Source organism: Aspergillus brasiliensis (assembly GCF_001889945.1).
Source record: "Aspergillus brasiliensis CBS 101740 unplaced genomic scaffold ASPBRscaffold_23, whole genome shotgun sequence".
NCBI classification, from domain to species: domain Eukaryota; kingdom Fungi; phylum Ascomycota; class Eurotiomycetes; order Eurotiales; family Aspergillaceae; genus Aspergillus; species Aspergillus brasiliensis.
Window position 1 is genome coordinate 141557 of NW_027137464.1, and position 22754 is coordinate 164310.

Genomic DNA, 22754 nt, shown 5'->3' on the forward strand with positions numbered 1-22754 from the left:
GAAGCATCCACATACACACACACGACATCCTAGTCTTCCAGAATAGGCCTTACATCCTCGGGGACACATCTATGTCCGGAGGGAGATGGGAAACGGACAAGGAGGATGAAGAAGATCAAGTCATTGCACTGATCCACCCTGCAGTAAACGACAAAGGGAACGCTGTCATCTATTACCAAGGGGGTTATTTGGGGCGGTGTACGCGATCTGACACCAGTGAGTTACACTGTGCTTGGCAGGACTGCGATGGGAACCGAGAGACAATGATGGTAGAAGGGTTAGAGTCGGAGGGAGAAACAATCTTCATTCGAGGGCCCGGTCAACAGCAGGTCCTCACCCTAGAATTGGATCTGCATAAGATTATTGTACAGGCGCCGGAGAGCCAGCGATCTCCAAATCCACCACATATGTGGCCTCGGGACCAACTGAACCGTTTTCTGGTATTTGCCTCCTGGGCTATTATGATAGTTACCAAGCTTGATTGAACTCTGCTGGACCAATATGCTTGCTAGAACCAAAATCTAACCAATATTTCTATACAAACAGTTTGGAAAGCCTACATTGATGAAGTTTCTGAAATGATGTCTAATACCCCGTCTTTTCGTTCGATGACTCCTTGGATATATGGTGGCTGCTGCTTGTCAAAAGCAATCAACTACTAAACACTAATAAAAAGAGACAGAGTCATCTCCAGAGGTCTCACCCAAAAAAGGACACGACTTAGTTCGACAGCGGTCTCTGTGTGATTATATTTCCGAGAGAGTCCCCCTAGTCCGAATTCTCAGCGGAAAACCGCTTTTTGTGCTCCGCCCACAACTTCTTACGCAAATCGTCGTCTTGAAGGAGTTCCAGTCCCGTCGCCGCCATAGCCTGGGCAAACCTCTGCGAATCCTCAAACCCGGAGCGAGAGCCAGCCGCTCGTGCAAACAAAGGATGATGAGGACCGATCTGGGTGCCTTCGACGTCGATGAAGAAGCCGGGATGCAAACTAGGTAGTGCATAGCTAACATTTCCTACGAGAATGAATTAGTTGCGAGACTCAGAGACTGCCTCGCTAGGTCGGAGGAGGAAAGTACCTTGGTCCGTGGACGCTCCACTCACGGTTGGAATAGAACGAATGTAATCCAAGCCCTGGCTTTGGCAGTGTGCATAGAACGTATCCGCAATTGTGTCGCTACATTGGAGATCCTTATAACTCTCCGTCCTGAACAGATAAGGTCAGTTTCATCGAGACAGGAGAGGAGAACAAGAGGACCACAAGCAGTTATTGACTACATACCACTTGAACTCCACCGAACAGCCCGCCGCTTTGGCAGCACCTTCGCAGGTGTCAACAATCCGCTGGCAGGTACTTTTCATATCGGCATCGGTTTCACTCCGCACGAATAGCTGCATTTCGGTCAAGTGCGGAATGACATTGGGCTTATCACCTCCCTTGGAGATGATGGCATGGATACGCTGATTTGGAATAGTCTGCTGGCGAAGCATAGCAATGCTTGTGTAGGCCGCGACCACTGCATCCAGGGCGTTGCGGCCTAACCATGGCGCATTGCCTGCGTGTGCATTTACGCCATGAAAAGTCGCGACCACGCCAACCCGAGCCATGCACCGGGCGACCACCACGCCACCCCTTGGCCCACGATCGGGGAAACGAGGGCCTGGATGGCCCATCAGACACGCGTCCACTCCTTCGTACGCGCCTGCCTTGAGCAACGCGACTTTACCGCCACCATCTTCTTCGGCAGGTGTTCCCAGCAGACGGACGCGACCTACGATCTCGTGCGTCTTGAGGGCTTCTGCGGTGGCCAGAAAGGCGGCCACGGACGAGGCAGCGATCAGGTTGTGTCCACAGGCATGGCCGATCCCGGGTAGAGCATCATATTCGGCATTGTAGACAATCAAGCCTCCGCCAGAGCCCGCTTCGGCCTCAAAGGCTGTATCAATTCCATAGGCGTGTCGAGTAACCGAATACCCCAGCTTCTCTAAGAGATCGCAGATGGTGTCGTGCGCGAATTTCTCCTCGAAGGCGAGTTCTGGATTCGCATGGATCTATTGAACAATTTCCTTTGTTAGAAGATTGAGATTAATTGATATTTGCAAGATGGTACTAGTCCTTGTTTCGCATTTGGAAAGGAACATACCCCTTGAGAGACATTCCACAGGTCAAATTCGTGAGTCGTCAAACTCTGGGCCAAATCTTGCTGAATCACGGCACTCGAAATAGCCATGGCTCTAAGTGAGAAAGATGATGCCAACAGAGGAGGAAATCAAGCAGGGGGTAGAGTATTAAACGTTGGAGTGACAGGTGAAGGCCAACAGTCCAGACGGTGGATAGTACGCGGATAGTATTTATGTCACGCTGATCTACCTAGTGTGTTCCTCGGGGAAGCGCATATGGGCGACAATTGAGACAGCCATGCTATATTACCACGGTCTATTCTCTTATCTCATGTTTATCGTCCATTTCCTTAACCGACGCTGATCCAGAATCATACGTGGAAGCCGACGGATGTCGATGCGAAACCCAGCCTTCGCTCTGGTGGCCCAATCAGCAGTGAGACTTCGCCTAAGAATGACCAATAGGGCGCTCTGAGATAGGCGAGCCACGGAAATGCGCCTACTCGTACTACTAGTAACGTACTCAGTTAGAGTTATGATCGGTGGAGAACTGGAGAACCAAACATAATCATAAGTGGACCACGCCATGACTGTCCCTGCCGAGTGAAAAAGCACGGCTTCGTAGATTTCCTTTTTGTTGTTCCTGTCTCAACCTCCTCAAATCTCCCACTTGAAATCCCACTGTGCATTTCATGCGCCCCTCAGAACACTCTGAATCCAATCATCTGTTTACCCTTCTCCACTAACGTATACGATACTCCTCCATGCCTCCTCTAGTCCCCAGACGCCGGGCAACCCGTTCCCGAAATGGTAAGTCGTTTATCCCCTCACCCCCTTCCCTCGTCGGCTCTTGAGCCCAGAGGTGGTCATCGACAGGGACCCCGGCTCATGCAGCACCAATAGGCTGTTTTACATGCCGGACGCGCAAAGTCAAATGTGGCGAAGAGCATCCATCATGTCGAAGGTGTATCGCTAGCCAGCTGGAGTGCCAGTGGCTCCAGTCGAGTTCAAAGCCCCGAGAGAAGGGCGCTCGGCGAGCACCGGTCCTACAAGCAAGATTGAACCCACCTCTTCTCCCTCGCAGCCCGATCTCTGGGTACGCGAGCTCCTCATTCCCGAGCTCGCTGGGTCTCTCCGTACAAGACCGGGAATATTTATCTTTCTATCCCCACTCGTCTCTGATCCGGTGGTTTGGGAAGCCTTGGCGGTGGAACTCGCTATATTACTTGCAAACGGATATAGCCCCCCACTCGTGCGTCGTGATGCGCATGATCTTGGCTATCGCGGCAACAGAATTGGAGGGCCTCCGCCATCGAGCTCGACGTGAGACTCCTCACGGGCCGTACTCGCCTCCTGGTGGGAGCCCTTTGAAAACAGGCGCCAGCCATTACCGCCATGCTCTCCAAGATTTCCAGGCCTTACTTGCCTCTCGGCGGTACTTCTCACCCCGTGATGTGAACGAGATTTTGGCGGCGTTTTTACTCATGGTGGTGTATGAATATTATTTTAGTTTTGATCGGGCTGGGGTGGACATTCATATTCGGGGCGTTTATGCTTTCCTGCGCATCCTGGATACCCGGCAGCCTCGGCACCTGCCCCGACTTTCCTCTGATTTACCACAATTAAGCCAGCAACTTGTGCTTCTGATTATGTAGGTTGCCAGGTGATGTTGCGTTTTTTGCATAGGGCTCATCTAACCTTGCAACTCAGGTACATTCACCTGATTCAGTGCGACCGGGACTCCTCTGTATCCAATTCTTGGGAAGCGGCAGGTCATGAACGCCCCTTCTTGACAGTCCTGAGTGAACTATTCCACGGCAGCCGCAACACGAACCTGTCCCTCTGGTCGTCCAGCTATCCAATGGATCAGCTGATGGATGACATGTCAATCTTCCGGCCTCTGGAACTGTTCAATGAGTGCAATAAGCTAAAGTATCGGCTATTACGATTGGATCGATGTCCGGACAAGAAAGACTTTGCCCCTCTGGAGAGCGAACTCAAGATCTTACAAAAGACATGCCTGAATGGCTAAATACATATCTGTTGTTTCTCTAGCTAATGTTTACTAGCGATACCAGGATCTAATCGCAATGAGTCAGCGGTCCGATTCGTATCCTCGGACCCGTGAGCTCCGTACGGTTTATTTTGTCGTGGCAGAATTTCATGCGGTGGAATGGCTTTTCCACCGATTGTCATGTCTTCGGAAAACAAACTCCTTGACAGGCTGTCATCTCAACAGCCTCGGCTATGCTATGAACATATTTCGGAAGCTGTCTCAGGACGATGACTCGTCTCTGGGTCGGGTACTGTGGCCGATGACCGTGTTTGGAGAATCAACGCCCGACGGGAGTAGTAGGCAGTGGATACAAGATGCGATGTCTCGGCTTCAGGCCCGGGGTGTTTTTGAATGGGTAAGGTGGCGTGGGTCCAACGAGAATGGAAAGAACAGTATCCCTAGCTGAATCTACAAATCAATGTCGAGCGATATGGAGAGCTCCTTTCCCCTTAGCAAAACATAAAAGATCCAAGACAGGGTTGGTGGGGAACGGGTTATTATTCCGACTAGAAACGATATCAGTCCCAATCTCCCAGTCGAGTCATCTTGCTCTGTAGAAGTGTGCTGTTTAGCATCTATCTTGTGGCGTAGAATTGCCGACTTAGCCAATCATTGGGCTGGTTAAGATAGCACTCCCCTCACATTCGTTCGCGCTGAGTGGACGGTGAAGCGGCCAGCTCTGGTTGGCTAAGCAGCAGAGTTAGTCCAGCGACCTTTCCGGGGTAACTAACTACATCGCGTGTGCTATCTAAGCCGGGGAAGAGGAAGCTTCCTGATAACGGTATACTCTGACTATGTAGCAGTTGGGGTTCGTTTATCAGTTGTTATATCAGTACATTAAGGCAATGGAAAACCTTGGATATATAAACGTGCCATAACCTTTTCTATTCCCCAGATCCCTAAATCTGTTGAGTTCCGTTAGCCCATTTGCTCCTGAACAAGATGTCCGCGAAGATGAAAGGCGATGCCCCTGTGAGCGATGCAGACGGCAACCCTGATATCTCACCCGGAGAGGAGTTTCTTACCCCAATGCCCAATGCATCTAGCGAGAGGTTGCTCCGCAAGATTGACTGGCAGTAAGTTACACCATCTGGTTTTATTTGCTTCGATTTCTCCGCCATTGATGAAAGAATGGACAGTCTTATGCCGCTCATGATGTTTTCATATATGCTTCAATTCCTGGATAAACAGACCTTGGGACAGTCTGCAATCATGGGAATCATGGAAGACCTCGTACGTTCTGGTCCAACAGTCTACGACTTTTATCAATGTGTCTGTCTATCTTTGCAACATCTGATAAGCTTCATTTCTATAGAACTTAGATGGCAATCATTATTCTTGGGCAGGGAGCATCTTCTACTTCGCTTATCTTGCATTCTCCTACCCCGTTTCAATGCTCATGGTGCGTTTACCAATTGGCAAATTCCTCGCCATCAACGTGTAAGCCCATGCCAATTATATCGCATACCTGATGGGGTTACTAAAATATCGTTGAAGACTTCTCTGGGGCGCCGTCCTGGCCTGTCACGCGGCAACCCACAATGTCGCAGGATTATATGCCACGCGGTTCTTTCTTGGTGCCACTGAGGCTGCGGCCTCTCCTGGCTTCAGGTAAAATCTGCAACCTTAATCCGCATTCATTGTCGCTTACTGAGAGGCAAACTAGTCTGATTACGGGTATGTGGTATACCAGAGAGGAACAGCCCTTAAGACATGGTATTTGGTTCGCAGGAAACTCATTTGCAACGGCATTCGGTGGTCTGGTTGCATACGGAGTAGCGCATATTCACGGAAGCATCGCGGCGTGGAAAGTGAGTCCTCCTATCATGGTACGATTGCGCCGTGAGAACTAAATCCAGGTCAGTGGCTTTTTATAATCTACGGGTTGACCACCGTGGTATTAGCCATCGCTCTGCTTATTTTCCTCCCGGATTCGCCGTTATCTGCCCGTTTTCTGATGGAACACGAGCGCCGGGAAGCTGTCGAACGACTTAAACACAATCAAACCGGCATCAAGAGCGATGTCATCCAGTGGGATCAAGTTTGGCAGGCTCTCACTGACTACCGTATCTGGATTCTGTTCTTCTTCCAAGTTGCAAATAACATCCCAAATGGAGGTTTGACCATGGTAAGTAATAGGCATTCTCAATATTCTCTCGGTCAGTAGTCGAAACTGGCACTAATACGGCGACTTAGTTTGGCACCATTGTTCTGAGCGGGATGGGTTTTTCAACACTGAATACCTACCTTTTACAGATGCCCATGGGCACAGTACATGGGCTGTTCGTTATCGGAAGGTAAAGTCGCCTTCAAGGACGGTTTGTTTAAAGTGCTATTGACAGGAAGTCACTCGTCAGTACCTTCCTTGCCGGTCGATTTCCCAATAGCCGGTGCATCCTCGTCTCAATCTGTACTACGGTAGGGTAGGTCTACAGGGATCCCGGTTTATTGCGCTATTTGAGATCAACTCTGACATTAAGCAATACCAAAGGCTTACCGGGTGCGTTCTTATATATGCATGCGAAAGGCAGGGCCCTCGCCTTTTGGGAATGTTCCTCTTTACCGCATACGCTGCCGGTCTACCAATGACCTTATCCATGGTATCGTCTAATGTGGCCGGATTTACCAAGAAGGCCACCGTTAGTGCAATGATGTTTGTTGCGTACTGTACCGGTAATATTATCGGGCCTTTTCTCTTCTTCAGTCGCGAACAACCTGGGTATAAAGTGAGTCAATGGCTCGATGCATCTGTGAGGCAAAGACTTATCAACGTATAGAGTGGCTTCATCGCGGTCATGGCCTGCTTGTCTGCAGCCACAGTTCTTATCCTGATACTGGGACTTCTTTGGCGCTTGGAGAACGCGAAACGTGATCAGATACACGGGCAGGTCGTGCCGAATCATGCCGTCATTATCAATACAAATGATAACAAGACGTCGGTCATCGTTCCTGAATTAGCAGCTGATATCACCGACACCGACAATCCGAATTTCCGGTATGTCTACTAGCGCTGAGGAGCGCATTCGCGCAAGCATGGCAGAATCGCTACTGCTGCCGGAAAGACGTTGTCAGACATGTGATTTTCAGCACCGTCAATGGGCGAAAGGGGGAAATTGTAAGACCTCATGGCTCTTGTGAGATAGGCAACTGCTCTGTTGTCGTCAGGGCTAGAATAAAGGTGAACTCGATAGGTTCCTGTCAATCTTAACATTTTACGTGTCCCTATTGCATGTTATTGTTCAGTTCCGCCCTAAGTCGGTGGAAGAGTTAGTCGAACCTTCCGATGCATGGCGTGTGAGGACAGCGGAGTATATCAGGTTCCAATCGCGCTTCCAGCTAGTTACTTGTATCTGTAATTGACAAGGTCGGGTTGCTGAATCAATGAGTTATTTCTACATCGTGTAGTTTCCCTCTTTGTCCTTGGCAGGGCCAGATTTACGATCTTACCTTCCGATGAACTTTACGGCTCACATTTCTTCAGCATGCAAAAGAAATGTACCATTCAGCTTGCAAACATTCTCTGTCAAAAAAAGTGCATGCTAAGCATCAGTTATTTATTACAAGTGTAGCGAAATATCCTAGCTGGCCTAGCGACCTCCTATATGTGACGTGACTAATGTATTCTTCACGCACTGTCTGAATTACCCTCCAAAGAACCCACAGTATTGTTCTCTTCCATTGGATTTTCCCAGTCACAGGTTTCATTTACAAAAAAAAAAAGACAAGTAAAATGGGCCACAGAAATAGCAAGGCTTGAAAACCACCAATTGTTCAGCAACATCTGGATGCGGGCAGCAAGCACTAATACTCGTCGAATATGCTTCATGACTCAGCTAAAGCCATTCAGATCATCCAGAAAAATATAGATAAATATTCTGACCGCAATGCCAATTAGGCCTTGATAGCAATAGCAACTGCTGATGGCTGAAGAGAAATGACGACGCTACTACGGTGCATGAGGAGCTGTTCACCCTCCCTCCCTGTAAGCACTCCCAGAGTGAAAAGGACATGGCACCTTGTTGCGACCCACTCTTCAAAAACGTCAAAAAACCAGATGGAGAGGTAGCATTAATCCCAATCGATACTATCGATACTGTATATACCATACCATCCACCATCTGTCAACCCCGGATTAGTTAGATCCAGTGACGACTTCTACTGTCAGATCCTTGGGCCACACAGGTTGGTCAATCCCATTGCCGCGAGTACCAACGTTGTATTTGAGATCAACCTCCTTGCCTGGAAATTGAGCGATTGGCTTGACGACAAGGAAGGTAGTGTTCATGTTCTTTGCCAGCCGGGGCTCGAAAAACCCCGGCTTGAACAATGTTTGTTCGTCATGTTTGCACAAGCTTCGAAGAATCGCAGGAAGCAGATGCTGCATGGCGTGATAGTGACGGAAGGTGATCGAGTCGTGTCTCTTCCACACGTCGTTCCAGATATCTTCGTCATAGGTACCACATGACCGCACAAGCCATTGGGAATAGTAGTTGAGTGCGACCTAGAAATTGAGATTCTGATTAGCGGATCCTGAGGAAGTTCGATGTAGGTAACAGTGACTCGTACATCCACGCCATAACTACCACCCTTTTGTGAGCGTTGAACAAGTGTCTCCAAGACGGCAGCAGAGCCGATAGTGCCAGTGCTAGATCATACCGTTAGCCATAACTGTCTTGAACGAGAACATTTAACGTACCAGTAGTCGGAGTTAGGGAAAACAGGCGTAACAGCCTCATCGTGCCCCATGGCTTGTGCATAGGCTCGCGAAACACCGCAGCACTGTGAAAATGTGTGTTAGATAGGCTCAGCTAAACGGAGAGTTTGAACACAGGTTAGGGTAGTTCCGTACCGCATCACTGATCTGCTGCCAGCCACTGCGATGGGCCCATGGCCCGTACCAACCGTAACAGTTCTCCCGTACGTGGATGATTCCGCGAGAGCGATCCTTGACCAGGTCAAAGATTGCTTGTCGCCCGAACCCAAGTCTATCCATCACTCCTGGACGATACCCGTCCACAACGATATCTGCCTCCCGGATCAAGTCCCGCAACCTGTTCGCGTCCGCTTCATTCTTCAAATGCAGATAGGAATTCCACTTCCCCCAGTTCAAGTCCTGGTGCACGGCCGACATATCTGTCACTTCCGGCGACACCACACGCATGACACTGGCGCCCATTTCGGCAAGCGAACGAGTGATGCAGGGACCTGCAATGACCCGGGTCAGATCAACAACCTTGAGGCCCGCAAGAGGTCTCTTCGGTGATGAAGGAACGGAAGAGTGGTCCGGCCACCAAGCAGGGGGCTGGGCCGATTTCGCATCCTGGAAAACCTCATACAATCCAACATTAGCACATGCGTTGCCTTGTTCCGTGCCAAAGTATTCGTCTGCGGTGTATGCGATGGTTCCCGAGGTTCGAGCCTTCTCGTTCTGGAGCTCGTCCAGCTCGGCGGAATTATGCTGAGCTACAGCATCTCCAATCCTCTTCACCACCGCCTCGTAGGTATCATTTTCTTCGCCGTCTAGGGGGAGACCGAGGCTTCTCAGTGTAGGATCGGGGTTCATGTTTCCATGAAGATGGTAGAATCGATCATCTTTAGTTTTGTAAATGTTGGTAGCAAGGCTGCGATGTAGACTTTTCTGAGAATCGTGCTTATCCTGACTGGGGAACAGCTTTAAGATGTCTGTGGAAAATGGATCCACCGGTACTGGCTTCCCATCCTTCAAGTACCGGGCAATGACAACCGACATGAAGAACAAGCTAGCATGATTACTATAACACGAGTCGAGTGTTCCGGAGATTAGTCGTCGCGCCCTCTGTAGATCCTGTTGGATATGTTTGCCGGGGTTGGGTGGGAACATACGTGTTGATGTTGATTTCCACCGGCTCGATGTTATACTTCTTGACCAACAGATAGTTCAGCATCGTGGCCTCAAAGGCCTTGATGGCTGAGATGCTCTCTGCAAGCCGCCAATTGATCGGGATGATGGGCTTGTCAGAACCCTCGAAATGAATGTGTTTGCTGAGCGACGCCAGTTCACTGGGAAGATCGGGCATCAGAGGATTCTGCAAGATTCCCTCTTCAAAGAGCTTTTTGGACTCCGAAGGAACGGAGTACTCGCTGATGGACGTCATGTTGAGCAGTGAACGAAGGGATAGATGGATGGGTTGGTAGCTTTGCTAGACAAAGAAGCGCCTGGCCGGGAGCATTTAGATGGACGGATTGACGATATAAAGAGGATTCCAGCGTTGATCCACAAACTGTCCTGGAAAGGACCTCAGGCCAGAGTATTCGCGCCCGACCCATCAGACCAGAATAACCAAGGCAAGATGAGCCGAATCCGCTCGCCCGATGGGACGGTTGTTGAATGGAGAGAATGCCGACTGTGAGACTGGATTTGTGTCCCGCATATTAACTGTAGATTTACTTGGAATGGGTCCCTGGGACGAGCGGCTTACCGCTACTCCGTAGGTTTTTTTGGACAGCTGTATGTCGATCGGAATAGGTCATACCAGCGGGCACATTGCGTGTAATGGATCCACTGGGAAAGCTGCCAGAGATACGCTGGACTGTGCTGGAAAGGTAGATGGTGGTTGGAGAAAGGATCGCCACTGTGGGGAGTACATCCGGGCGTTGCGGCCCAGCGCTGACTCAGTGGCGCTGACTCAGTGGCGTCGACTCATTGTACCGTCCTTCAACTAAATAGTTAACTAGATCAATGGTTCATGCGGTCGATCCCTGCATAAAGACTGCAGTAGATGGTAATGCGCCGGTTGGTTGTGCTATGACGAGAGGCATGGCTCCGGGAACATGGGGAAAATGGACGAGGATGAGAATGGTAGCCGAGGGCGACAGCCTACAGACACGCAACGGACCACAGGATAATCACAGTGGTAGGCATATAAATTGCGAACTTGCTGTCGGCAATGATCGCTTCGTCGCCATTGTCTCCTCCATTCTTCCCTTTCTGATTTTGAACCTAGCCACCAAGCCAAGCTACTACCGCCAGCATGCCAGATGTCAAGAGACCCGTGAGGATCGCCAATTGCTCCGGCGCGATGAGTACGGCACCAGTGATGGAAACACCGTCCATCATGCTTTTGAATACAACATTGACTAACACCTCTTGTCTCAGGCGATCCGGGTGTGCACATGTACAATCAGGCCAAGCACGGCCCCGTGGATGTGATTACGGGGGACTATCTCGCCGGTATGTGATGGTCGTGTCAATCGACCATATAGATGCGATTATCTGCGCTTGAAGGTGTTGCTGACCTATTTATGTGCTCACAGAGGTTAATTTGGCCAATCATGCCGTGGAAGTTAGAAATTCAGCAGGCCCCGGCTGGGTGCCAACCGCATGGGATGGGATCCAAAAGACCCTCGAAATTGCTGCGGAGAAACATATTAAGATCGTGATCAATGGAGGCGCCATCAACCCCAGGGGACTCGCCGAGGAAACGCACAAGCTGGTCAAGGAGAAAGGCCTTGACTTGACGGTTGCCTACGTCGATGGAGACAACGTCATTCACAAAGCTCAGCGTATCCTGGAGGACATCAAATCTGGTGCTCTCACCCACCTCGATGGCCACAATGAGAACGTCCATTTGGCGAAGGATGCCCTGGATTTCTTGGATCACCCTGAGACTATGCCGGTGGTTTGCGCGAATGCTTACCTTGGCTACCGTGCGATCAAGGCCGGTCTCGACCAAGGCGCGGATATCATCATTTGCGGGCGTGTTGCTGATGCGTCCCCCGTCATTGCCGCCGCCGCCTGGTGGCATCAGTGGCAGGAGTCCGACCTGGACCAGCTGGCAGGTGCCCTGATCGCAGGCCATCTCATTGAATGCTCCACCTATGTCACGGGCGCAAACTTCTCAGGCGCTTTCCGTTATCCTCCAGAAATCTTTGTCGGGCTTGGGCTTCCCATCGTGGAGATTGCTAGCGGCGGTGACTGCGTCGTGACTAAACATGAGAGTCTCAAAGGCTTCGTCACCCCGGATACCGTCAAATGTCAGCTTCTCTATGAGCTCCAGGGAAACATTTATCTCAACAGCGATGTGAAGGCAGACATTACCCACATTAGGGTTGAAGAGGAGGCGAGTAACAGGGTTCATGTCTCGGGGGTCAGGGGGCACCTCCCTCCCCCAACCACCAAGCTAGCCATCTTCTACGAAGGGGGTTATCAGTGTGAGATGCTGTTCAACGCGACTGGTTATGCAACAGCTCACAAATGGGATATTCACGAGGCCCAAATCCGGGCCAAGCTGGACGACTGGGGCGTCACAAGTCAGCTGGATGTGCTCGACTTCCAGCGAGTGGGTGTCCCCATGGACAACCCGACCTCGCAACTCTGCTCTACTACTTATCTACGACTCTTCGCTCAAGCTAAAGATCCCAAGATTCTCGGCCGGGTGCCAGCCGCGTGGCACTTCTATGGCATGGCACACTTCGCCGGCATGCACTCTACCCTGGATATGCGAACTGCCGTTCCAAAGCCTTTCCTCGGGTTTTTCCCCGCCAAGATCATGCAGTCTGAACTTGAGGAAGCCATCAATGTTTTCAACCCTGATTCGGTCCAAAACCCCAGGCGCACAGTTGTTGGTCCACCTAAGGCAACTGAACCTTTGAAGGGTAGAGATAATTATGATGCGTCGGATGCGACGGCACTCGCTACCTTTGGTGATACTGTCAATAGACCACTCGGTGATATTGCTCTTGGACGGTCGGGCGACAAGGGTGGGAATATCAATCTTGGCTTATATGTACAAACGGATGAGCAGTGGAAGTGGTTCCGCTCCTTCATGACTCGAGCCAAGATGCAAGAGTTGATGGGTACAGATTGGCAGGATTGGTATTTCATCGAACGTGTGGAGATGCCAGAAATCCGTGCCGTGCACTTCGTCATTTACGGCCCACTGGGCAGAGGCGTGAGCAGCTCAAAGCTACTGGACGCGCTTGGAAAGGGATTCGGGGAGTTCATCCGTGCGGTTCATATTCCTATTCCTACAAAGTTTCTCTGAACATGCCACGCACTTGAGCCTAGCAGTGTTGTTATCACTAGGCTACGAACGTGATGTCCAGCTTCGAGTATGGACTAAATATATTGAATATACATTGTGTTTCTAATAATCCTAAGACGCTGCCGTGTAAGAATTGGTCTGTGGGGATAAGTCTACTACAACTTTCCTCTCCAAGTTTCACATATTCGGGGAGCCCAATATTCATCTGGCGGATTCTGTCCTTTCTCCTGCGGAGGGCGAACCATCTTGGCTTGAAACTTCAGCGAGAGCTTCTCGTGTACATAGACGCGAGAGCTGGCAATATATGCTTGGCCAAAGTTGAGTAGGATAGACATTGCAGCTCCATATGCCGCCTTGTCAAGCTCTGCACCCTCGAATTTCACAAGCGGTCACTGGCAAGTTCCAATGTTGCTCTTTTCCAAGTTTGATTTGGCAACGGCTTCTTGTACGGCCTTTGCAGCGGCGACAGATTCACATAGAAGACGCAAGCGCTTGGCCACAGTGCCTCTCCAATCCACCGAGGCAATTAATTTCCCCGAGCTGGAAGCCGGCTATATGTATCCGCTTTGCGATGACTCGCCTTTGATGTCTTTTGTTTTGCCGGCCATCTGTCATAGAAATTTGGCTTATCTCAGGGACTCCTCTGCACCCGTTGTTAGGGTACAGATTCCCCGAGAGATCGTTGCTCTTCCTCCATGACTCACTGTAAGTGCGGACTGGGCGGCCCATACTGCGCGCCTCCAGATCTGCCAGGTCCTCGTGGTGTTGTTCGTAGAGATTCACCAGGCGGTAACTATATTGTGCTCGATGGAATCAGCCGAGGCCGAACCACACTAGGAACGCTGCTACTACAGCTTTAACAACAAGGACGACATACTCCTCTTCCGCCTAATATACGTTGATGGTAATCTCCTGAGCCGCCCTGTTGATAACATGCAATGTCCACCTGATTTTACTGGGTACGAACTGATCCTTAATGTAGAGACGCGTCTGAGTCTGGTTTTTGGATGCCATTTTGTCTTGAGGGGTGTGCAAATGCGCCGCCGGCCATGGTGTACCCATTTAAATAGCCCTGCGGTTTTCGTTGTCTACGACATGGAACAATTTAAACCGGACCTCCCTTGAATTATTCGCATTCTACTGCTAGCCTACTCCACGGAATCGCTTAGCATTACATCTGCACGGTCTGGCAGAGCCATTTCTCGTATATATCCCGCTGCTTGGTCCGCTTCTCATTCATCAGAAATTCCAATATGAGATGATCGTGTGCCTCTCCCGGTACAACATAGAATTCCACGTCTTCGTGAGTGCCGCTCAGCTGTGCAGCGAATTCTTGAATATCGTCGACAAACAGCTCATCAGCCCCTGCTATGACCAAGACCTTGTTCGCCGGGAGACCCAGCCACCAATCTTTGGGGGCCTTGAGGGGCTCCTGGTATGGGTCCGAGGGTGCAGACCCTTGGAACATTGCAGCCCAGCTTTCCAGTGCCGGAACAGCCAGTACATCGCGGTATCTGTTAGTCTGCATCGACTCGGCCGAGGTGTCAAATGTCACCCAGGGTGAGAGCAATGCCACACCACTGATTTTCCCGGGAAGATGTACCGGCTCCACTCGAGGATGTGGGTGAAGGATGTGGGAGAGAAGAGCCAGGGCCAGGTTCCCCCCCGCAGAGTCGCCGGCCAAATACAACTATGAGAATTAGCACTGGTCTCGCTGGCACGAAAGCATAACTAACTTGCTCGGGTCTCTTGTTGAGGACTTTGAGAGCGTATTGTAGCAGTGCTGATGCTTGTTGCAGCTGCCGGGGGTAGGGCGCTTGTAGACTGACATCTGTAGATAAAGTGTGAACCAACGCGTGTTCTGTTAAAGCAGGGAGCGAGAGCAGGAGCTTTACCATATGATAAAAAGAGGACAGCAAGTTTGCCACCCTGTTGCTCCACGGTACGAAGACACTCATGTATGAGATGAAAGTGGCCCTTTACGGCGTACATGAGGTATCCGCCACCTAACGATCATATCAGCCACCGTTTCTCTTCTGCTTGAATCCGTGTCCGGATTACCATGGAAGAAGAGAAGGACTTTCTCCGCAGCGGGACTCCCAAACCAATGTGCTCGAGTGCCGTCAGGGAGTATAACCGTTTTTGCATCCAGCCCCTGAGACTCCATAAACGTTTCATACAGCTCGTCAGTTGTCGGGGAGGTGGCCCTTGCTCAAGTCAATCTCCAACTTTCGAATTAGGGAAGGTGAGAGCATACACAAGTGCCTTGGGAGAAAAGCTCGAGGTATATGCATGCGAAATTGCGAATGAAAGGTGACTCGAGAAGGACGGCGGCCCCTTTGATCGTTGGAACGGAATCACGAATAAAGAAGAGATACTCAAGCAGACTACATCGGCTTTCAGTCTAATTGCGAGCGTGAGTTATGGTTTCATTGGGGTTTTAGTTACGGGTTTTCAACACTGCAACCCCAACTCCGAGCCACTCGAGGGCGGATAATGTGGTTGATTGCGACGCCATGGAAATTTGGAATAGAGGTAAGACTCGTGTCGGTGGCACTCAATCTTGTTATATGATTAAATATGATACGTATAGCTAACTAAAGCACGTGGCATCCTCAACCGTCTAATTCCGAGCTGCCTAGGACGCCAGAAAAGGGTGCGGTGTCACTATACTTCCCCGCAAATTCCCCATAGTGATCTCTGTCAGCGCTGACTCGCCAGTCTATAACCAAGTTAGTGCCAATGTTAATTCCACGAACAATCCCGATCCGGTGCCCATGTCGATATCATTATGTTGTAGACTTCGGCAGCAGCTGTGAAACTCATGTTCCATAGAATAGTTTAGGCTCGAGACCTGAACTAACTGCAAATTGTTCATTGGCATTCACATCATCGTCAGTCTGACTATAACCTTTAGTCACCCACACCCAGCTTTCTGCATCCCGGGGCAAAGTTATGTAGGGGTATTCTAGAGCAAGAGAGCCAATTACCCTAAAGTTACCCCCATCTTGCGCGTTAATTTGCTCTGAGCTAAGTCACCGAATATCCTCGGACATCGTCCAAGGTTTTCAGCGAACTTCAAACGGTGAAGCAACTGCATAGCGAGCATCTTATATACGGGGCTCGATCAGGTATAAGGATATGAGTTGAATTGCATTCCTTGATTATAAACGTCATTGTTACCAACTCTATCCAAGTGTTGTTCCAGAAGAACGTGGAGTATTTCTGGTGGTGTACTAATTAGACCAGCGCAACCCAGCTTTGGTTTCACCATACCAGCTAAGCACCAATTATGAGTTCCGGTTTGACTCCAGGCGCCTAGACGCATTGGTGATTGAGGGGTATATCTAGAAGTAAATGCTATTATATGAGACAGATTTGGAGAACACAGAGAGAAAGTGCCAATTTTGGACCGATTGCAGCTAAGTAGGTTTTAATAATCAGAGTCGAGATACTTTCGAAGCTCAGATGACCAAAGCCTAAGAAGATACTGGCATATATACTCCAGTCTGATCGAAAGATATTGCTAGTATATATAGCGGTATCACTTCCGGAGAATTCGCTCGTAAAGCACACTAGGAGCGGGTTCTGACACGGTATCTACTAAGTAGACTCATAATTATCATGCCGGGATGGTACCACTGCGAAGAGTTAACAACATTATATAGACATCTTTGTAAAACTGATTAATGACTGCCTTATGACTCTGAAGCAAGCTGTTGTCTATTAGAGTAGGCGGTAGGGTATGGCACGCGGGAAGGCTTGGTGTGGCGGTAAAGCCTCACTTACGACGCTATTGGACAACTGACTATTTAGTTAAGGTTAGTTCATTAACTGTGGTTTCCTTGGCACTGAGTCAGTGTCTTCACAACAGTCAGGTAGTTAACTAATAGTTAACAGATGCACTCAGCCCGCAAGTCTCCTATGACTAAAGCGAAGTCTCGGCACCGACGCATAAGTGAGTGATGTTTATGGCGAGTGTGCTGCAGGAAATTTCCCGAAGCCGGGACTGACAATGCACCTGCACACCTAATGATCGTCGTGTTTCATGAGTGGAGTCTTATACCCTTCCTCCAATAGGGTTTGAACCTTTTAAGTCGAATTTGGCGGCGGATATTGATTGTTGGATATCTATACTCACAATACTTGACGAACTGTCAATATGAAGGATTCAACCCGAGCCGGCTCTGCCGAAAACAACCTGACTCGCTTCTAGCTCTCCACATCTGCAAAGTATGTAGCGCGGATTTGTTTCAAACTGGGCCAAGTAATTTTTCAACTGTCCAGACCAGCTTATCCATTTGTCCGAAGAAGTTGATGATCATGCAACGGCGACTGACATCTATAAAAGCTCGATTCACCTGCTTGTAACTGAAATTGCAGTACTAATCTCAAACCTTCTTCTGCAAGCATCATTTTTCTACCCAACCGGCTCACCAAATGAGTTACTTCAACCATGACGACGTCAAACTCTTCTATATCCTCGATGGCCCGAAAAATGGTCCCACTGTTCTCTGCTTGCACGGCTGGGGCTGCGACCTACATGACTGGAACTTCCAGATAGAATATCTGCATCAGCTGGGATTCCAGACCGTGGCTATTGACCACAGAGGCCATGGTCGATCTTCGATCCCTTCAGACCTGCAAACTCTCAGACCAGAAACATTTGCGGACGATGCGGTGTCTCTGCTCAATCACTTAGGAATATCCCAATGTGTGGTCATGGGCCACTCAATGGGCACCGTTATTGCCTCGGCCCTGGCAATCAAAAACCCCGAACGCGTGAAGGCTCTCATTCTGTCGGATCCTGTCTACAATCTTCCCAGAGAAAAAGTCACCGCACTCACTCACATTGATGGTTCTGACGCCTCAGTACGAGCTGCTGAAATGTTCAAACAAACGTTCTACACTCCCGACACCCCACATTGGTTAACGTCATGGCATACGCGGCGAGTACTGGGAACCCCACCTGCCGTGGTCTCTCACACATTAAAAGGGATATTTCGCATGGATGATAGCCTAGGGGTTAAGGAAAATGCTCTTGAAGCATTCAAGAAACGGAAAGTGCCTCGTCTAGTCATTTGCGCATCGGAATCTGCCGCCACCGTCGATCGCGCTCTACCAGTTATGGAAGGGGACCAAATCATTATTATGAAGGACAGTAGCCACTGGCCGCATCATCAAGAAGCAGTGACTTTCAACGAGGAAGTTGGTAAATGGCTGGTTCAATTGGGACTGGTGTCAGGGTGACATGCGGACGAATGTAGGTGTGCTTTGAACTTACACCGGTCAAGTAAAGTGTGAAAACTGAAATAATCCTTCTCTCAGTTTGAGCCCTCCAAGGTCAATACAATGTCAGACAATCAATCTCCCCGCAAAGCAATTGTATCCTTCTTTTCACACGTCTATCTCTTCGGAACTTTTGTAAGTCCTCATGATAATTTTGCGTGTTGGCCCTGCCTCTAACCCATTCGCGACCCATAGTTTGTCATCTTTCCGCTTGACCTTGCCTTCAATTCTATCTCTGACTGACCGTCTTGCTTTGTTGTGGTGGGTGGTTTTCTGGTGTAGAAGATGTGATGAGAAGTAGAGGTTGGCATCGTATTGTCCCATGCAGTACCTTTATAGCTACTTCAACTCAATTCAAATCAGTTCAATTCAAGTCATATTCTCATACCCGTTCGGGCCCACCTAGCAAGGTGCTAGATATACAGATGCTTACCGTCTGAAGCAAGAAATGTCCTTGAACGCCACCCCAACATCCCCTCAAAACTCGGTGTAAACACATAAAGAATGTGTGGCTATCTGAGACCTGCAATCTTACATTAAATTCCCGCTTGACTTTAATATGGTGCTTGGAGATGCCGACTGGCTTAGGAATAACGTAACTCCACTGGGCAAGCAAGTCAGTATGTCCCCGTTCTCAAGTTTATTTCTCTCCGAGATAAGGTTGTCTGATGCGTGCCAGAGTTCTGGGCTCCATGGTACCCAGAAACGGAGGATCTGCCAAATGCTTAGAGTTTTCTCAGCGCAAAGGCACCCTTCCAAAAGTGCATCCGAGAGAGGTTCAGCTCGGAGATATCAACGTGATCATCGACCTGATTTTAGGCTGGCCAGGTACAGGATGAGAGGATGGCAGTTCAGATTTATTAGTTATTAGGGTTTAACAATCCCATGGCCAGCGTATCCGCCCGGAGGAAAGTTGGGCTTGTCATCCAAGTTTGTCTTCACTGCGCTAAGGGGTCTCATTTAGTTTTCACATCTTTTATGCGTTGAATGAGCTTCATAAACAGCATTGGGCTCGGGTCGGTATCGGCATTGGCTAAGCGAATGAGTAAAGCTATCCTTCCATAGTTCCACCAAACCTAAGGATGATCCATTGCTCATTGTGCTAGTCTGGTCGAATGGAAGAAAGGGTATAGGAGGTAGTTCAAAGCTTGAATAACAGTGTTAATAAGTAGGAGTCTGGCTTAAAGAGGTCAATTACTCTTATACTAATGAGCATCTATCAGAAATCTCTATTGTTTTCTGAGCAACTAACGGCCCAGCTGGATCACTCCATTTTGCCCTAGAGCGATACCTTCACGATTTCGCGTCGGGTAAACACTGGCCGTGTAAAGCTAAAGATACCCTCTTGTTTGAATTTCGAATAAGCCAATAGAATTTCCTCCCTAGGGTTGTAATGGGGCTCTCTATTCTAGCCCCACAGGCTGATGCAGCGCTGAGTCAGTGCTTTTCTGATGCTGTGTCTCCAACGGCACTGACTCAGCTCTCATGGGAATCGTAACGTAACTACGACCTACTTGTTTGACTAAATTATGTGCATAACTATGTGGCAAAATTAGGCTAGACGTATTTCGCATGTTGGCTTTGCAGAACTCGGCCATGAAAGAAAACCAAGTAATGACAAGGATATGTTCAGAGTAGGTTGATTTGTGCAAATCAGCTACTCAATAATTATATAATCCTATAAAGTCCTCTCTAAAGACAGACTCCTGCGTAGCACTACTGACACCATGCTCAATCACCCAGACTTCTTGGCCGTACATTGGTTCTGCTGTGCATCACATGTAGATAATTCATAGCTTCTGATCACAATTGTTCAATGCACAAATAAAAGCTATAATGCGGTAGAATTGAACATAAGTGATTGGGTAATCCTAGATACCCCGATCCGCCACTGCCGTCATTTTATCTCCAATATCCTTTGCGTTATAGGTGCTGAACAAATTTCCAAAGACCGAGGAACCATCGTCCTGTTCGCGAATATAATATGCAAGATCGGCTTTGGGGTTCATCTCGTGCTGGCTGAACCCGTTTCCCAGATATGCAAACCTATTCTTTGAAGCATACGTGACGTGGAAATCATCGTATCGTGGCTTTGCCAAGGTTTCCATGTAGTGGAGGGTGCTTCCAGGCCAAAGAGCAGTGATCTTCCCTGTCTGGGGGTTCTTGTACCAAGACTGGCAGTTGGTGTTCCACACGGTCTTTTGCATGAACCGATCCTTCTGTTCCATAAAGTCGTCGACCGCGTCTATCTTGGCATCAAAGGCCTTGATGTCTTCTTTTTGCCAGCGGTTCAGGAACTCTGCAAAGTAGGAGCCCTGTAACTCAATGCTGAAGATGATAGGGCCATTACCGATCGGGCAATTTGGACCTAAGAACATAAAGTAGTTTGGAAACCCAGACGCAGCTAAGCCAAGATAACTTCGAGGCTCGTCCTTCCACTCGGTCTGGAGATTTCTCCCATCGCGGCCAATAACTGGAAAGCGAGGCCTGAAGGTCGTGTCGAATCCTGTGGCGCAAATGAGCACATCGAGATCAGTCTCTACCCCATTGTCTGTCACGCAGCTAGTCGGCGTGACCTTAGTAATGTTGGCATAGATAGGGGTAACGTTAGGAAGTGTCAAGCTTTCTAAATAGTTTACGCCAGGCTATGGGTTCATTGTTAGCTATCTCTGGGGAGTTGCTGCCAAGGGCTGGTGGCCCACTCACAGTCAGGCGACGGCAACCGAGAGCAAAGTCGGGAATCAATTTGCTCGCCAATTCGTCATTGTTGATCTTCTTTATCATCTGCTCCCTCATGTAGGCTGCGGTCTGGATTTGGGTTTCCGACCCCTGAAGCATAAGTGGAAAGCCAGCCCCCATGGCCCTTTCGGTCGCTTTGCGCATCTCAAGCAGAACGCCTGGCTGCTCCTTGAAGGTCTTCTTCTCCTCTTCTGAATACTCGCGCGGCTCCATACCAAGGGTGGGACTCACCCAGGTTGGCGCCCGGATGAAGGTGGTGACATGTTTAGCGACCTTCTGAACTTGCGGCAGAATTTGGATACCGGACGAACTTTGCGCATGTTAATTCGGGGGTGGATGAAAATCAACTTGAAGAAGAAGTCTTGCTTACCCGTTTCCAATGAGTCCAACTCGCTTCCCAATCAGATCGATCGACTCGTCCCAAGCAGCACTATGCAACAACGTGCCCTTAAAGGACTGGAGGCCTGGGATGGGTGGCCAACGCCAGGCATTGAGGATTCCGGCGGCGTTGATCACAAAGTCGCAGCGCTGCTCGAAGATGGACCTGTTTTGTTTGCGAACTTGCACAACCCATTCACCTGGATCCTCTTCCCAGTGAGCCCCGATGACTTCATGCCGAAGACTGATATAACCGCGAAGGTCATACTTGTCAAGAAAATTGTTGAAGTAGGTGAAGATCTCGCGAGACGAGGCATAGTTGGCGGACCAGTCTGTCTTGGGCTCGAAGGAATAGGTGTAATTGTGGCTGCCATATACTCCATGTCAGCGAACTTCCATTCTATTGTTCTAGGACACCCCAATTTAAGACTCACGCAGGCACATCACAGGCACACCCAGGGTACCGATTCTCAAACCAGGTTCCCCCAATGTCCGAGTTCTTTTCATAGATATCCAACACGACATCAGTAAAGCTGTACTTGAGCTTATAGGCCATATAGATTCCCGAAGCGCCCGCTCCGATAACAATCACCCGCATTTTCCGATTCGCATGAATGGGGCTTTCACGGCACTTGGGCTGGTCAGCCCCGTTGGAAGTGTCATTCTTGTGGCTAATGGTCATAATGGGAATGTTTTGATTTCTGTGCTTAGGAGGGTGAGGTGAAGGGCCTTGCAAGCCTAAGATATATATATTCATTTCTCCGGCAACTACTGATCACGGTGCCTTCTTGTGCACCCGGCAACTTAGGTATCACAGTTCTGAAGCGACCTTGCCATTGTCAGCCAATCGTTATCTGGCCACTCGCTAGTTGTCTAGCTGTAGTATAGCTCGCTCCATATCTGTCAGGTCGGCTTGAATCTTGGAGCGAGTCAGCAAGTCAGCAGGTCAGTAAGTCAGCGAGGCAGCGCTGACTCGCTCTCCGAGTCACACCCGCTAAGTACAGCAAAATCCGGGGCTAAAATCCGGGGAAGATGGATCGTTTTGAGTGTGCATGACTGTAATTGATCGGTCTTTTCCTCCTATCAGAAGTTGGAAAATAGAATTCATCTCCGAATTGCTGGATCCCTTCGAGTACTTTAGTGTGGGGGGC

General features: G+C 49.4%; 8 protein-coding genes across 8 annotated transcripts; 4 read left to right on the forward strand and 4 right to left on the reverse strand.

Moving 5' to 3' along the window:
* Positions 1-768: 768 nt before the first annotated feature.
* Positions 769-2228, reverse strand: ASPBRDRAFT_35379 (M20 family metallopeptidase; the record flags this gene model as incomplete). Its single annotated transcript, XM_067623340.1, has 4 exons — positions 769-1013; positions 1077-1204; positions 1280-2049; positions 2142-2228. 4 exons carry the CDS (start codon positions 2226-2228, stop codon positions 769-771), a joined length of 1230 nt encoding a protein of 409 aa, XP_067473400.1.
* Positions 2229-3020: 792 nt separating this feature from the next.
* On the forward strand, positions 3021-3773 carry ASPBRDRAFT_138677 (Zn(II)2Cys6 transcription factor domain-containing protein; the record flags this gene model as incomplete). The annotated part of the gene is made up of 1 exon (XM_067619016.1): positions 3021-3773. A coding segment is annotated over one exon (753 nt), but the record flags the coding sequence as incomplete, so codon positions are not given.
* Positions 3774-5128: 1355 nt separating this feature from the next.
* Positions 5129-7182, forward strand: ASPBRDRAFT_138580 (uncharacterized protein; the record flags this gene model as incomplete). The annotated part of the gene is made up of 9 exons (XM_067619008.1): positions 5129-5250; positions 5314-5407; positions 5490-5614; positions 5672-5785; positions 5841-5985; positions 6039-6302; positions 6371-6471; positions 6666-6900; positions 6952-7182. The coding sequence occupies 9 exons, from the start codon at positions 5129-5131 to the stop codon at positions 7180-7182; spliced, it is 1431 nt and encodes a 476-aa protein (XP_067473402.1).
* A 678-nt stretch (positions 7183-7860) lies between these two features.
* On the reverse strand, positions 7861-10308 carry ASPBRDRAFT_666513 (uncharacterized protein; the record flags this gene model as incomplete). Its single annotated transcript, XM_067628755.1, has 5 exons — positions 7861-8675; positions 8741-8819; positions 8871-8953; positions 9024-9945; positions 10037-10308. The coding sequence occupies 5 exons, from the start codon at positions 10306-10308 to the stop codon at positions 8307-8309; spliced, it is 1725 nt and encodes a 574-aa protein (XP_067473403.1). The 3' UTR covers positions 7861-8306.
* An 876-nt stretch (positions 10309-11184) lies between these two features.
* Positions 11185-13197, forward strand: ASPBRDRAFT_138669 (acyclic terpene utilization AtuA family protein; the record flags this gene model as incomplete). The annotated part of the gene is made up of 3 exons (XM_067619014.1): positions 11185-11236; positions 11310-11384; positions 11468-13197. 3 exons carry the CDS (start codon positions 11185-11187, stop codon positions 13195-13197), a joined length of 1857 nt encoding a protein of 618 aa, XP_067473404.1.
* A 1171-nt stretch (positions 13198-14368) lies between these two features.
* Positions 14369-15364, reverse strand: ASPBRDRAFT_201253 (uncharacterized protein; the record flags this gene model as incomplete). The annotated part of the gene is made up of 4 exons (XM_067621526.1): positions 14369-14887; positions 14934-15028; positions 15093-15203; positions 15259-15364. The coding sequence occupies 4 exons, from the start codon at positions 15362-15364 to the stop codon at positions 14369-14371; spliced, it is 831 nt and encodes a 276-aa protein (XP_067473405.1).
* Positions 15365-17637: 2273 nt separating this feature from the next.
* On the forward strand, positions 17638-18447 carry ASPBRDRAFT_201254 (alpha/beta fold hydrolase; the record flags this gene model as incomplete). The annotated part of the gene is made up of 1 exon (XM_067621527.1): positions 17638-18447. The coding sequence occupies one exon, from the start codon at positions 17638-17640 to the stop codon at positions 18445-18447; it is 810 nt and encodes a 269-aa protein (XP_067473406.1).
* A 1910-nt stretch (positions 18448-20357) lies between these two features.
* ASPBRDRAFT_35386 (flavin-containing monooxygenase) lies at positions 20358-22285 on the reverse strand (the record flags this gene model as incomplete). Its single annotated transcript, XM_067623341.1, has 4 exons — positions 20358-21131; positions 21193-21535; positions 21596-21970; positions 22038-22285. The coding sequence occupies 4 exons, from the start codon at positions 22283-22285 to the stop codon at positions 20358-20360; spliced, it is 1740 nt and encodes a 579-aa protein (XP_067473407.1).
* Between the last annotated feature and the right edge of the window lie 469 nt (positions 22286-22754).